This window comes from Grus americana, chromosome 5, assembly GCF_028858705.1.
Source record: "Grus americana isolate bGruAme1 chromosome 5, bGruAme1.mat, whole genome shotgun sequence".
NCBI classification, from domain to species: Eukaryota; Metazoa; Chordata; class Aves; order Gruiformes; family Gruidae; genus Grus; species Grus americana.
Genome location: NC_072856.1, coordinates 51,363,280 through 51,379,998, shown reverse-complemented (window position 1 = coordinate 51,379,998; position 16,719 = coordinate 51,363,280). Strand labels below are relative to the sequence as shown.

General features: G+C 37.5%; 1 protein-coding gene across 3 annotated transcripts in view; it reads right to left on the bottom strand.

Moving 5' to 3' along the window:
* Window positions 1-16,399, bottom strand: part of TTC8 (tetratricopeptide repeat domain 8) — a 49,386-nt gene extending 32,987 nt beyond the window's left edge. The window contains exons 1-4 of one of the 3 annotated variants that reach the window (XM_054827190.1): window positions 15,965-16,067; window positions 7,610-7,642; window positions 5,467-5,562; window positions 3,242-3,362 (exon numbers count right to left, since the gene is read on the bottom strand). In XM_054827190.1, coding sequence (XP_054683165.1) covers window positions 3,242-3,326 — 85 coding nt within the window. In that variant the 5' untranslated portion in view covers window positions 3,327-3,362; window positions 5,467-5,562; window positions 7,610-7,642; window positions 15,965-16,067. Of the gene's footprint in view, window positions 1-3,241; window positions 3,363-5,466; window positions 5,563-7,609; window positions 7,643-15,964 lie in introns of those variants that run through there. The other 2 variants (XM_054827189.1, XM_054827191.1) reach the window with 2 other exon arrangements.
* Window positions 16,400-16,719: the final 320 nt, after the last annotated feature.

The window sequence follows — 16,719 nt, the reverse complement described above, 5'->3', positions numbered from 1 at the left end:
CCATGATCTCCTTGGTAAAACCAACTAAATATGGAAGTGTTGTTAAAATAAGGACCACAACTCAGGATTCTCTCTCTTCTGGCTGGCTGCACTTAGGATCTCTGTTGCTTAGCTGCTCTTTATAGTGCTACGAATCTTTAATTTTTTACTCCACAACAGGAAGGGTAGACAGTCCACCCAGCAGTTTCTAACATGATAACTAAGGCGGTCTTCTGAGAAATAAAGAAAGTGGCTTACAACTTTTCAGGCTAGCAGACAATGAATTAGTCTTCCACTTTCTGAACCCCTTTTTTAACTATCGCAATAATATTAAAAAGGTAGGGCATTAAAATCCCTTTTCCAGACACGTTTTTTAATAACTACTATTGTTTTGAACTTTTGGTGTCCTGGGAGAATGCTTACAGGATTTAGTTCCCTTGATCTCACTCCAGGCAACTCAGTCCTTACTTTGAGAATCCCAACTGAACTAGCTATGAATAGGCATCAAGTGGCCACAGCAGTGCACATGGCCACTAACAGCGACAGAATTTAAGACCATAATTTCAGCAGTTAGTGATGATTGCAGATGACTCCTTTAACTCCCTAGTTAATTAAATAGCTGTGATTATCCATAATGCCAATTAGTATGCGTTTCTGAAAAATATGTTGTCAAGGTATCATTTTTAAACAAGATTACAACCTTAGCTGATAAAATTGATGGTGTTAAGAGTCCACAGGTAACATACGGGGAAATTTCTGTAAAATGAAGCTATAGGACATTTTTACTAATAAACAAGACTGATAGAAAATTAACACAGAAAAATTATAAAAATTTAAAAACTGGTGGAAGACAGATTTCATTATATATGTGTGAAAAGGAACCACAGAAAAGTAGTTGTTTCCAGTGGACCCTAGACAATTTAGTAATTATTTAATAATGCAAGACCAAGAGCAAAATCATTATTAAGACACTTTAACCTGGAAACTAAAATAAGGACAGATGCAAAATTGAAAATGACATGTAACTGATGCAAAAGGATTTGAACTGCTTAGTAAGCGAAGTACAGACAATACCAGTTGTAATATGGGAGCTATGACTACACATTTTTAAGTTTGTAAGCTATAATTATAGTGGGGGAGGATATCCTCAAAGACTTACCACAGTAAAAAACCCTGAGTCAAGACCAACTAAAACACTTTAAGACTATAACATCAAAAGAAAAAGCCCACAGTCAGCAAGCACCCATTTTTATTATATCATGTGTAAAAGTGGAAGTGATCACAGAATCACAGAATGGCTGAGGTTGGAAGGGACCTCTGGAGGTTGTCTGGTCCAACCAGGCTCAAGCAGGGCCATCTAAAGCCAGTTATCCAGGACCCTGTCCAGACAGCTTCTGAATATCTCTAAGGAGGGAGACTCCACAACCTCCCTGGGCAACCTGTGTCAGTGCTCAGTCACCTTCACAGTAAAAAAAAAAAAAAAAATTCCTGATGCTCAGACAGAGCCTCCTGTGTTTCAGTTTGTGCCCACTGCCTCTGGTCCTGTCACTGGGCACCACCGCAAAGACTGGCTCCATCCTCTTTGCACCCTCCCTAGCGATATCTGTGCTAATCTTTATATAAAAAGTGTAACAGAAAAACACTTCAGATGTATAAAGAAAGTAAAATCAAGCTGTAGAAGAAAAATGTATTTTCTATGTGTCAGTGGACTGTTGTCTGGTTTGGTGACTACAACTAAAATAGCAGGCTTGGAAAGGGTTAAGAAGAGAGTTTCAAGACTCAACTCAAAAATTCAAAGATATACCTTAGAATGAGAAGATTAAGTTACCAAACAAAAGATCACTGGATTACTTAATGACAGCTCTAACTATTTACTTTGGAAATATAGCTTTGAAAATAAAAAACTTCGTATCAGGCATAAAATGTACACAAAGAAACAACAGCTGGAGCTATAGTTGATAATTCCCACTACAGATATGGCATACACTGATAAAAGCTAGCAAATTTAGTAATTTAGTAAAGACTGCAGGAGGTTCGTTCTCTCTGGAAAGTTCTTATACTTTCTGAAAAACTATATACTAGCTCAGGCACATCTAGTGGATTAGAAGCATGAATAGCAAAGTCTTATCTCAATGATTCAGGAGTGCAGGCTACACTATCACAATGATTATCTTTGCTTTGAAATCTGTGACACAGTATCCAGAAAGTCACCTTTTTTTCAGTTTAAATATAGTACAAATGTATTTTTCCAGAATGCCTTATTTCTCAATAATATTCATCAAATGATTTTTCTTGGCAGATGGCCTCCACCACAGGGGGCATAAAATCAAGTAAAAGTCTAAATTATTATGCTGTTTTAAGACAGATACATGTAATTAGATTATCATAATGTGTAAACACAACTTGAGTACTGCTTGACTGTTTATATGCGACTAAGCATGTAATGAGAATTTTTAAAAAACTAATCAGATAGATACGTACTTGTCTACTTCTACCCAGATGAGAAAAGCTTTTAATGCTTCAAATATTAGTTTTGGCCTACGTCCAGTTCTTTCCATGAACTCCTTGACATGGTAGGTGGTTGAGAGCCACATCTAAGAAGATGCATAACAATTCACATGTGGACTGTATTAAAGAAACAGAGGAAAATAGAAATAATGCCAAAAAGTAGTGGAAGACTACTAATTACCGCCCACTTAGAAGGGAACTGATGAAGCTGAAAAGAGCTGCATACAAGAAACAATGACAGGGCTGAAGGACTGCCCTGGGAAGGAAGAGACCAAAAAGTAAAGAAAAGCAGAAGAGAGAAAATCAGTTCAGAAAATGTTTGCGGGAAATGATACAAAAAGGTGATGTCAGATTTGGCCAGACTGTTGCCTACAGTACAGGCATATGGAGGATTCACAGTACATCACGGGCATATATTTTTCTCTAGTTTCCCACAGTGCCTAAAGAAGCCAGAAAGGAGTAAATGTAATCAAGGCACTGATGGAAAAGAGCTACTGAGTACAGAGATGTAGAGGAAGAGCTGACAAAATACCATTTGTCTGAACCCCCATCTGACAGGCCTGAGCAGTACATCAAGATCACGTGGTGTATCTCAAAATTGCCATGCAACCATGAAACAATCGAAAACTCTTCTTGTAGCAATAGCTAAAAGGTGTATCAGGTCACCTCAGTATGTACTATTTTATGCTAGATGACAATACTGACCAAAAGACCTCTTGTTGCTTCCATGTATTTAAGTGAAAATCATTCTTACGTGCGACTTGAGCAATGGCATTTTCATCTAGCATCATCTCTGCGATTCCTTCTTGATCCATATCAATTTCATCCACATACACCATTTCTGTCAAAGCTCGTGTCTTCAGGCTCCAGGCAGCCTGAATAAGGATAAAGTAAAAAGCAAAATATCTTAAAGACACCAAATAAATAATCTAATCAGCAATTTTGCCATTTTTTTAATTATTAGTCCGGTCACAGTTTTAGTAGGCTTGAATAAGGTATTGACTTAAACAGCTGGGTATATCCATCAGTTGCCTGATGGAGGTGGAAAGGGCACCAAGACTTCTGGCAACTCTTTTGGAGTGGAACAGCTATAGTCACTGAGTTTGGAGGACAGAATTTCATGCCTCATGAGAAGTTATGACTAATTTAGGTCACAGGCAACTCTCTGAGATCTTGTGCTTTTGAACAAATCCGCAACTACCAGTGCCATTCAAAACCCACTGCTGACAGACACCTTATTTAAACTGGGATGGGAGAGGCAGGTAAGTAAACCACTGTAATGCAAAGTAATGCCCTTCCCAGGCATCTGCAGAGAAAGAAGGAAAATGTTTCAACCAGCAGTTAAAGATACAGTACATTACTATCCACAAGCAACAGTCTTTAGAAAGATAATCTAAAACTCCTTTGTTCAAAGCATCAGCTGTAAAAAATGTGCAATCTCAATGAAGCATCTCAAGATTGTGAGATTATTGGAGTACTTGTTAGAGAACTGAACTGACAACTTACTACATTAAATGTCTTGGAGGATTATATGAGCAGTATGGAAAGGCAAGCATAATTCTAGCCTATGTGACAAGCTTTGTGTAGACCGTAGAGACACCAAATCAATGGAGAAAAGAAAAAACAGTGGCAGCCATACAGAAGTACCAACAAAATAAGTGCAGATCCAACCACTTTGATAACTTAATATGCCTGTAATGTACTCATAGAGCCAGCATGATAAAGGGAGCCTCAAGACCAATGCCTGATCTTCCTTCAGATAGTGAACAGATCATCATAAATTTTCGAGAATAAAAATCACTGCCAAAACAATTAGATTTGTTTCTTTTCTGACATGGGTTACAGCAGTCTGGTGGAAAAGCATGTTTAATATTTGCTAAGGAGACACTTTAAAATAGAAACAGACTGTTGCTACCTTAATAGAACTAAAGGTCAAACACATGGAAACGTTTGCTCTTTAAATAAGAGGTAGGAGAAGATCTGGACCTCAGGCTTATTTAATAATTTAAGTAATCATTTAATGGGATGCTTCTCATTCATCACGTCTCAGACCATCCCTTCCTCTACACTTCTCTCATAATTCTATGCAACTTTATTACTGTCTATCAAAAAGAAAGTATACTTGAAAACATTGAAATATTTAACTCTACTTTTTAAAGGTGCTTTCTTCCAAGCAGGAGGAGGGATTTAGCCAGCCAATTCAACCACAATTAGAAACCTTTGTTCAGGTACGAAGAGAGAGGAACAGGGCAGGATGATTTGAATCTAGGCCAGACAGACATAATCCAGATCTGCTTTATTATCTTTTACTTTCTTCTTATGTAGTAAGGTGACAACCTTTAATTAGCATTGAGATTTGCAGTTAGATGTTCAACACCCTTAACTGTTTTTCATTATTCTATAGAAGTATTTAGTTTGTTGAATTTTTAACACCTTGATGGTAGTCTGCTTTTTTCAAAGACATATATGTCTGAAGTCAACATAACCATGTCTATATTAGGAATATGCTGAAATTAGAGCTCTCAGCGTAGCCAAAACCAGGCTAATATCCTAGTAGAGATAAGAAAAGCTGCCCATAGTAATGACCTTTTCCCGGGAACTGAAAGTAGCAACTTCTCTACACTAATTGCTAAAACTGGGGCCAGTTCTTAACATAGACATAAGTATATCATTGTGATTTTTCCAATAACAAACATGAGATAATGTGTTTTTAAAAGCAATGTGTCTCTTCATCGTTACTGGACAAATATCTGTCATAAACAATAGATTCCTTACATTGCTCTTCCAGTCTTAAGCTCCTAGTCTGAGGCTTCACAGCCAACAAAAAAATTCAAATATTGCATATTATTCCTTAATTAAACATCAGACTGCAGATTAGAGTACTGCCTGCAGCAACGTTTGTTACAAGACTTCTGATCAAAACAGCAAGAGAGAAAAATGTCAAATTCATTACTTAAACTATAGAGAGATGACCTTTACCTTGGGAAGCAAGAAGACAATTCAAAATTCCTAACTACAAGACCCGTATGAAACAACAGTATCATTTCTATGCATGCACGCAGTTATGCTGAGGATCTGAAAAATCAAGGCGTGGGAAAAGGAATTAGAAATGTATACTGACACACAAACACAAAGTGAGATGTAGGAAAAAGATCTTCTTTTCAAAAGAATTAAATGACATTTCTGATACCCTTTCCATTCATAAAAATTTTGCTACTTATTCATAAAGTCACATAGGACTTCGTAAGAACTACAGCATATGTTTATTGTCTTACTTTTTAAAAGAAAACCTGAGAGATGTACATTTCTCTTTAAAACAGAACCTCCCAAAAAAAATTTTATTTTTTTTTCTTCATAAAGGTGCCTTACATGAGATGTAAAACTCATGCAAGGTTCAAAGATTTTTTGCTGACTTTCTACAAAGAATTTGTACCAGTAGTCCTGGTATTTCCTATAGCTACTTTATCCTTGTATGAAGCCTGCTGTCTGTGTTGCAGTTTTTAATTATCCAGAAAAACGTTAACAATTCTGTTCGTAAGAAAGTACACAGTGTTAGTAATTTACTAAAGTATAATGCACAGATTTTTCACTCAGTGAAAACCTGTAAGGGTTTAATCTGAAACTAATGCAGAACTTCAGCTGAAAAACTTCTGTTAAAATAGCAGCACAAAACTGGAAGAATCACGTTGCCAACAGTGAGAGAAAGGCCACTTATAATCACAAAAAGCCATAAAAATAAATGCACACATTTCTGAGTAACCACATGATAATATTATTCACGCTTCGACTTACCACAAGTTTGTCTACTCAAACTGTTGCCTCAGATTTCATTTATATTATCTCCTCTCTCTTTGTGGGATCGACAATTTTGTTTTGTGACAAGCAACATGTCTGGTGTTTGTGAAGACAACTTGCATTTTTATGAAATGGGCACTTAAACAATAGGAACAAGAAAGGGACAGCTCATTTCAGACAACCCACATATTCACAACATAATAACAGATTTAGCTTGCTTAACTCATAATCAGAACAGAACCTTACATTAACTAATAGTAATTAAAGAGGGAAGCAATATCTTAAGTACTGTAAGTACAGAAATGTGATACAGTATTTCTTTAGAAGTTTAAACTACAGAAAGAAAAGTGACAAAGTGTTTTTCACTTGGTTCCTGAGAACTGGTTTGTCACTGAAATGAGTATCTTTCTCTTGTTCCTGAGAAGTCCAAAAAGCAAATTAAAAAAAGATAAACTTAAAATCTAAATCCATTTTCTGAATCTGGTAATGCACATTTCTAAGAGGTTTCATTCTCCAATAATCCTTCCCATTATCATAAAATTTATTCCGTACACAATGAAAACCCTAAAACACAACAACTACCTTGTGAAGCATAATCTTTAAAGTCAAGAAGATATGTGGCAGTATTTCACTGAAACCATTTTGTATGCAAACGACTTGCACGACTTCATTGGAATGTAATCAGAGACTTGTAAAATATGTTACTGAGCTGTATTTAAGGATGCAGTTTCACGTTGCATTTAATCTCTTCCGACTGTGGGCTGGAGCCAAAAGATGCTACCACCAGCACGTTGCAGTAATCTAGTGCTAATGTGGACAGAGTGAAAACTAAGCAATTACTCTCAGTCTTCCATCATCATGCAGCTTCAAGACTACCAGACTCTACACAAGGTAGGCGGTGAGAATGAGCTGTAGGAGCAGGAAGGGCATGGGTAACAGCCCACCATTACACCCCACTAAATGAAACATGAAAGTGAGCCTAAGAGCATGAACATTGTTCTGTCTGTGAAATACACACTGGCTTTTTCCTAATCTCATCAGTAGATGAAGGTCATTCACTTAAAGATAAATTCAATTTAGCTTTTAGAAGGCACTAAGCTACTGAACTGCTAAATATACCTACAGGAAATATATGAGAGAAATAAACTTCTATCAAATATAAAAGCAGCCTATTTAAAATATCCCTTATGAAATGTACTGCCTTACCAACAATGAAAAGCAAATCGATGCCATTAAGGATTTAACAACAAAACAAGTATTATTCAGTGTATCAGAAATTCTTCCTAATGATTGTATCTAATAATTGTATTTATGAAAAGAATTTTACCTGAAACGCAGTGTATTCAGATTCAGGCTGCTCCTGAAAAGAGAAGAAATAGAAATTAAAAATAGGAAATGCCAAACAATAAAAAGAACCATCAAAAAATGGAATTATACTCTATGACAACCTCATGTTGTGCAAACATTTTCTCTCTGACACATATATCCAAATTTCCATTTTATTATCTCAACTTACATTATGGAGCTAATCAATGTTTTACACAATGAAAGCAGATTTGCAGTAAGTACATTTTTCAAATACCTTTTGCTTTCTTGCTTCTGTTAGATCATATTGGCCAAATCTTAGAGTAACATTACAGAATTATTAAACTGAAAAATGGTACATTAAAAAAAAAAGAAAAACTTAGGAGATGTAAGCAAATCTCTCAAAAAATTCTGCATATATAATTTTTTTTTTGTACTTTTATGTTGGAAATGATGTATTATATTCTGGACAGTAATGCTGGAAGTGCAATAAACGTCAAACTAATGGCTTATTGCACCATCCCATAAACAAAAGAAAAACTACCAGATGAAGTTTACTCCAAGCCAAAAAGCAGAAACTGGCATCTGCTTGAAAACTTGAGGTAAAAGTAAGTAAATACTAACAACTGTAGGTCTATCATCATTTATTGTATAATTATCATGTTTATATAATATTTAAACTGTCCTTCAGGCCTTCTGCTACTCACTTCCAGGGACTAGGAAAGAATTTTTCCTCTCCAATCTATTACTTAGCTTTAGGGGGAAAGGCAAAGAAGGTGGGAGATAGATGTTACTTTCTCTAAATTGCTATTAGTCTTTTGTAGAGTCAGATCCTTTCTGCCCCTAGAGGCAGTGGAAAATTTCTTACCTATATGACCTTGTGTAAATCACAGTTAAGCCAGCTATATTAGACTGAATATAGAAATTTAGAGTAATTCAGACTAGAAAGAGACTTCAGGAAGCCTCTAGTCCAAACCCCCGCTCAAAGCAAGATCAGCTATGAGATCAGCTGAGGTTGCTCAGAGCTCTGTCCAGGTGGGTCTTGAAAAATTCCAAGGGTGGAGACTGCACAATGCCCCTGTGCAACCTGCTCCACTGCCTGACTGTCCTTATGGAGAAATGGCTTTCCTTATATCAAGGCAAAGCCTCCTTCATTTCAATTTATGTTTGCTATATCTCACTATGTGCACCACTGTGAGGGGCCTAGCTCCATCTTCTTGATAAACCTCCTTGTATGTATTAGAAGGTTGCTATTAGATCACACCCATGTCTTCTCCAAGGTGAAGCACTTCCCAGGGTGCTGTTAGCTTCCCTTGCAGCCAGGGCACACTACTGGCTCATGTTTCACCAAAAGAATGGCAAGGTCAAGCTCGCACTTTTCCTCTCTAGTATGAGACATGGTCTACTTCTTTCCATGTGAGCGTTTTCACTCAGTAAATTCCATGACAGCAGGGACCTGGAAGACTGGTGATGCTCTCACATTTTCCTTCTGTAGTGTCCTGGAAATTCTGTGGTCTTTTAAGGATCATATTTGGAATCACAATGCATTCACCGGTCTTAGAATGCATAACACTTATAATGCTTATAAATTGAGTATTCTGTAGAACTAAATGTTAATTGAGGGATTAATCTCAGCTGTCTGTGATGTACTTGGGCTTGACTAAGGTGCCAAAACTGGTATGACTGAATGAACTCCCAGTTCTTTTAATATGTTGTTTTATTTATAGTATCCAACTTCTAAAAAATAAACTGTTGTAGCTTTCTAAGTAATAAAGAAAAGGACATTGAGATATTTGAGCTTGTATTTTATTCACCCCATTGTTTCCGAGTGTTACAGCACATATGGTGTACTAGAAAACGGTTTAAGAGCAGTAGGTGATCTTCCATACCATATGTGCTACAGTAACTAATGAGGACAAGGTTAATATTACATCAACACTAACTCAAATATGCCTTGATGTTACAGATGTGTATCTTACCTTAGGCACTGTTCATTAGTTTAAAAAATAATTTTAAAATAAAACAAATGTAGGACCATTCATATTACTAAAAAAAAAAAAAAATCAGAAGTTACATCCCTCATCACTTTGAAAAAAGTAGAGTTGACCAATAATACTAAAAATACTGCGCTCTCGTAATGGTAGGTGACAGTATGCATTATTCATACATTCTAATATATTATTTCAGTTTTTCACTAGAAGTAACTTAAGATTTTAAGTGACCCTCAAGCAGGTGATAGAACTCTCCCATTAAACACAAGTCTGGAACAACAAAAACTAACATTAAAATATAATATATTTTAATATGGGTAGATCCAGCAGTTGCTACTCATGCAAGTAATCCACTGGAACTAGATGCTGAATAAAGATTTATTTGAGAGGATTAACAAATAGCATTGCCCTGTAAGCTTGTATCTCAAAACAAAAGGTCAAATTTATTCTTCATTTACACATATAAAGCTCCTTTGAAATTAATAAGATTGTAAAAGCAATGAAGGAAGGATTTAACCCAGATCTCTAAATCCACTGAGGGCATTTTAAAATTAAAGTTAATGCGTAAAGTCAGTTTATCTGAAGACCAAAAATATTTAGAAAAATTAAGTCTTCCGATGCTTATAGCCTAGAAGAGGGAATGAAACAATTCTAATATTCTAATACTCCTTCATTCTACAATTAATGTCAGGTGAGTGTGATTTAACATATTGAGGATATTAAAATTAGTATATTCTTAAAATGCTCTTCAAATGATTAAGAGTAGAAACACAGAAAAAACATTATCCAGGAACAATGACTTCACTGTATGCATCACTAATTTTTATGCATAAACTTAATAATTACAGTCTCTTGAACTGATAACTGATTTCAGTTGAAGATGCTTTTTCAAATCAAGTTCCATGTACAAAAAAATATCCATGATAACTTTATTATGACCTTATAAAAACAATATGCAAGTAATAGTAGCTGAAAGTTCACCATGGGAGAAGAAAGGACAAATGAACAAAAGCAAATCCTCATAGCAGACCATTAATCAAGTTAAAGGCAGGACATCCACTGTATGTCTAGTAATTACATTAGGCTATTTTATTTTATTTATTGTTAAACTACAGCAGGCCTTATACATTGGTGCTGGTTATTGCCTTGAATCTGACATATGGAACACAAAGAAGAGTAATCAGATTAGGTAACTAATCAGGACGATCAACAGAGACAGCCCTGGATTGTATTTCCTCTAGGTCATGCTATTACTATAAACATAGAAGACAACCCTGTTTGCTTAAAATAGGAAATAATTAAGCTGAACATCAGTGCTGTATGTGTTTGTATGTCCAAATACTAGTCATAGAAAACATAGCTTTTATCTATCCTAAGAGTGTCAGCATAGAAGTAAATTCTATCAACAAAATTTATATTCCTAATTCTTAAATTAAGAAATAGACAGGACTTTTTATAGAAAAAAATATTTCAGTCTTCCATAAAATTTAACTCTGTAACATCTAATTATTCTTCTATCAAAATGTTCAGCAGATTTTATTAATTAAGAACTCTTCAGGAAAACATAATTGATTTTAAAATGTTTTGATTTCATTGACGTGTTAAGAATTCAAGTGTATAATGGCATAGCATTTGATATTGCTACGTAAGAAAATTCCTGACTCATGCCAGGTCAACACCATACCTTAAAAATCTCCTAGGGCTTACCACATCTGGTGACAGAGTTCAGAGAGCGCTACGCTTATTAAGATAGCTTCTAAATGTATGTACATGTAACTACTGATTGGATCATCAGTAAACTTATTTTTGAGACCTTCAAATCATCTTTTACCATATTCTTAAAGGAGAACCTCTTAAACATTACTATACTTGCGATGAAAATTAAGCTGTACGTACAGGAAGCGGCAAATTAAGAAACATATCAAGATGTATTAGGAAAATTTCTTATTACATTTATAAGCGTGACTGGCAAAAATTCCTACTTCTAAGGCTATTGTAGAAAGCTGATTTCAGCTGCCCATATTTTTGTGACAGTGTTGTGGGTGCAATAGAGCAGGAGTGGTGTAATCATTTAGCAGACCAGCTGACAGCTGGGAAAAATGGACAGGCTTTCAGACAAGCAAGGTCATCTCTTTCAGGCATGAAAACACTCTCAGATATGCACTGTTAGTCTCTTCCTTTACTTATTGTTACATTATATGTCTTAGAAGGGAGAAGGCTAGTTGCCTGAGCGTGAAAAAGTTCTGACCTGTAACAGTCGCAGTTTAACAGCATCTCTTGAAAGGACACCATCTCCTGTGGCTTGGTTTATCTCATATCCTAACTCATGCTCTTCAGAGAAGTGAATCCCTGAACAGTGACTGAGGCTGCTGTTCTTCTAAGATCCTTCTTTCCCTGGCTGCAGGGGTTTGGAGGTACACGCTTAGCAGAATAGGGGACAAGAGGATGACAACAGATGGCACAGTGATTACAGTAGTGGAGTATTCCCTTGTGCTGCACAGCAGCTCACTTAATCCAAACTTTCCCTAAGTGCTGGTATTTGTCTTTTTGCTTTCCTGGTGCCCAACATGACATATCGTGGGCCAGAAGTGCTCCCATTAAGAGTTTGACTATTAAATGTTTTAGAATTGCTATGTGTCTTTTAAGCATAATAAACTACATATATTGGGTTAGGTACCAAAAATTATACATGATTAATTTTAGATATTTCTCCAGGTTATACTAAAATACTACTAATGTAATTCACACAGGTGGAAGACAGCACCATTTTCTGGTAGGTGGCTGAAGAAAACAGAAATAAAGTTGCATCAAAAGATTTAAGAACTACTGATTTCATTAACATGCCACCTTCAAAAGTAACACAGACTTCAGGAATCAACAGTCAATCTGCCTGAGAATGGTCTTAGATTCTTAATTAACGTAAAAAAACCAAAAAGTAATCTTAGATCGCTTTTCTAGTATTCACAACTACAGCAGCTTAACTGATATGCTACCATTAGAATAAATACAGAATGATGTAAAATAGTATTAGACTAGGCAAGCCAGGAGAATTAAGTAATGTATGTCATTTATTTGAGTTCTAATTACCTCAGTGTTCAGCCTTAGAGTTTAGTATCTTTAAAAGGTTTTATAAAAACAACAGTTCTATTAAATGCAAAGTATACATGCTGCAGTACATAAACGTGACTTGCTTTTTCATTCTGTTGTATTAAGTAGGTTCAAAATAGTTTGTAAGGTTTCAACTACATATAAACCACATTCTTGAGGCACCTTACTATTTCCTTTACTCTATGCATGAAGTCTAGCAGGGCAAACGTGACAGATTGGTTCCTGAAAGCAGTGTCAGAAAGTAATGACACTTGTTGAAAGCGCAACAACATAAGTAGGGAAAACACCTGCAAGGTCCTTACAAATAAGAAGTAGAATAATAAAATACAGGCTTACTTGGACAGATAATGAGTAAATATTAAGATTTTGTGTTGATTACAATAAAAAGTGTAAAATCTAAACCATCATGAGCACAGTTGACTGAAGAACAGAAATGCCATTCCATGATAAGTCTGCTATGAATGTTAAAGCTCTATTTTAACTAGATAATTGGAAAATGTTTTACTTGAAGAGATTTCAAGTGTAAGATTTTGTATGTTGAATTGCTTTGAGTTTGGTTCAATTTGCACTCTATAAAGTTATTTAACTGATATTCTAGCTTCTCCAACCTGCTGTACCAAAATAAACAGGTGGTATAAATAATGCTACATCCTCTCCTGTCAGGAGCTGTGCTCTTTTTCTGGACTAACAGAGAGGAAAGACAGAAGAAAACTGTGTAGCCATTACATTATACACCATGAAGTACAGTATACTTCATGATCCTTCTGAAGAAACATGCTGAATTGCCACTTAATAACCACCTCTCCATTTATTTTATTAAAAAAAAAAAATTCTACACTGTTATTCCACTTACATAAAGTACTTATATAGAGCAAAATCCACTTCCTGGTGTCTGCAAATCTGCGATGTGCTTTACTCAAACACTACTCCATGAAATCTCTTTTCAGAGAAAGACTGAAACATTGTTCCATGCACTTTTAAAATGTTAAAGAGGAAGACTGATACTTTCCAAGCTAAAGTAGACACATTTTTAAATATTTTTAGAAGTCATTAATTCCTGCTTAAAAAAAAGCTCCTAATAAGGATTCCTCAAGAAGATTATGTGGGGCAGGAGCCAAACTAACCATATTTCAAGTTTGCCTTTACAGAAAGCAAAGACATTTCTCTTCCATCTAAACTTTCAGGTAGGTTTGAAATATATTGCTGACAAAGAGTACCTTTTTCACATAGAGCTGTTCTGAAATGAACATATTGAAGTTATAAAGTCCAGTCCTTTGCAGGCAACCATGACCTGGAAGTCTTTTGAAAACACTGATGAAACTTGATCTTAAAATTCAGAGACTTCATAGGGCCTCTTCTAAGAGCTTGTGATTTGATGTAGCATAGACACCATTCATATCCCCGTCCTCCACTGTTTCTCAAAGCATAATTATCTTAAATGTTTCCACTTTCATTAGATGAAGCTTATAGGCTGCTGTGATCAAAGATTAAATTAAGTGATAGATTGTTTGTCCCAACTTTATATAGTATTTGGAAAAACTCTCATATTGCTGGTATGTGAGGTCCTAGTTCTCCAAGGAGAATGTATAGCTTTATCTAAGAAAATAATTTCATTTATATACCTCAACGTTTGCAGCATGTGTGATCAATATCTGGAAGAAAGAAGGAAAACTAAATGGGACCTACATACTCTCATTGCTGTTTTGTTATTTTCCTCCTAAACAATTTTTCCAGACATGTGCACCTTCTATTCCTGACACCACTTCCGTCAGCTGCTGATGTCTTCAACAAGTTTCCCAGCGCTACTGGAAACAGCCCAGCAAAACTCTGGAGTTGCCAGGTGTAACAAAACAATTTTATACTTGAGCTTCAGCACACAGTAGAAATACAGCTGCCTTTATATTTCCATGTTGAGATCGCAGACTGGAAAACATTTTACTAATTAAAAAAAATTATAAATGAATAGCAACAGAAGCATATGATCTTTACAACTCTTATTTACTGTTTTTATCTGTACTGTCTCAAGAGTTTCTACCACAAATCAAGTGCTGTACTTCCATGTGCAAAGATTATATGTATCAAGACCCAATAATGTAAATACACATAAATGATATGGGACTTGCACAGAACTAATAATCCCATTTAGTGTTCAGGACCAATTTTCTGGGAATGTCTTCTCTCCTAAAAATTTTTCTGCTGATGGCTCCTTGTTGCTGACTTACAGTATATAACATAAATAAAATAATATTTTAAATATCTATCCTAAACCAGTTTAAACAATTATTGTGCTTTACATTCACACAACTGTGTGATTGTGCAGCTTGTTTTAAAGACTTTTCCTTTGTGATGAAAAGAACTGCTTTCAAGATTCTTAAAATATGTAGCTATAGGATACTTTGAGAGACTTATTAATCTACTGTAAAATATTTATAATGAAGATAAAGTCCATTCAATTACTGTTTTCCAAATATTATGCAGTATGTATGCAGTAAAAATGTTTATATGCATACAAATATTAATCCAGAAACAAGATTCTCAAATCCTTCCTTCTTACAGAAGGGTGAGAAAATATGTAGGTATTGAACAACACATGTCCAACATTTCCACAGACTTTGCAGCTGGAGAAAGAGCAGAGAGGAATGGAAACATCTTCTGTCCCATAGTAATGGTTGTACATAAGCAGAGCTAAAATGGGTGTCTCTTAACCTTATCAGGTTTCATCCATACAGCAACTGTTACATCTGAACATCTGTGTAACATCAACAGCAATATCCTTAAGCAGACCTGATTTTTCGTCTTGACTTTTCTTCCTTCAACTCCGCAAAATCTTGAGTCACAGTTCTCGTTGAGGGGAGTCCTGGGACCCCACTACGGTCACGGGTTCATTCCCAGCAGCACAGCGTACCTGTTGCACTACTCCCCTCTCCTTCCTCGGCTGGTGCTGGAGGGCTACTACCAGGGCGTGTCTGAGGAGGAGCCGGCAGCCCCGCACTCACCGCCTCCAGTTTCAGGAGAGATTTGGGGAGCTCGGTGAGAAGACGCTGCCCGGCGCCCCTCCTCCTCGCGGAGCACCGCCTAGCCCAGCTCGGCCCGCTAACGGGGGGTCCCACCGGGCCTCTCCGGCGGCTGCAACAGGTAGAGAGGGAGTCCTGTGCTGCTCGGCCTGTCGGGCGCCCGGGCAGCTGAGGAAGCGGGGCCGCGGCCCGCTGCCGACCGACACCACCGCCTCCCACCCCGGCCAGCCGGCGCCCCCGGCCTCCCGGCCCGGTCCCCGCTACCTGTTCGCTGGGCGGCCTCTCCAGCAGCTGCGAGCAGAGATCCGAGCACTGCCGGAACTTCCTCCGCCTGAAGTAGCTCCAGGCCTGGAACAGCGGCTCCAGCTCCAGCCCCATCCCACCGGCGGGACCACCGCAGCGGCTCCGACTAGGCCCCCGGCCCGCTCCCTACCGAGCGGGGCCCAGAGCGGAGAGCTGGCAGCCGAGCTGCTGCCGCGGAAACGGCAGGCCCCGCTAGGCTGAGGCGGGGCCTGCGCGCCGCGAGGCTTCGGAGGAGGCGGGCGGCCGCTGTGGGCGGCTTCCGCGGGGTCCTGCGGCCCGTACCAGCGAGCTGCGGCCTCGCTCTTGGGCCGAGCCCGTCCCTGCAAGAGCCTTTCGCAGGCTGATGCGTTGATGACTGAAAGCAGAGTTTGATCTGTAATATCGAGAACAGTAGATTTCAAATAACTCCACTATTTTTAACTGTGTCCTATTATCAAGAGCCACTTCAGACTGGAATACATATCAAAACAAGACCTTGTTGCTCTCTACAATTACCTGAAAGGAGGTTGTAGTCAGGTGGGTGTTGGTGTCTTGTAACAAGTGATAGGATGAGAGGAAATGGCCTCAAGTTGTGCCAGGGGAGGTTTAGATTGGGTATTAGGAAAAATTTCTTCACCAAAAGGGTTTGGTGGGCACCTTGTCTCTAGCCAGGGTCAACCCACCACAACAGGTAAACCGTGATCTGAGTGAAGTCTTTTTCTGGACCCATGCGATCC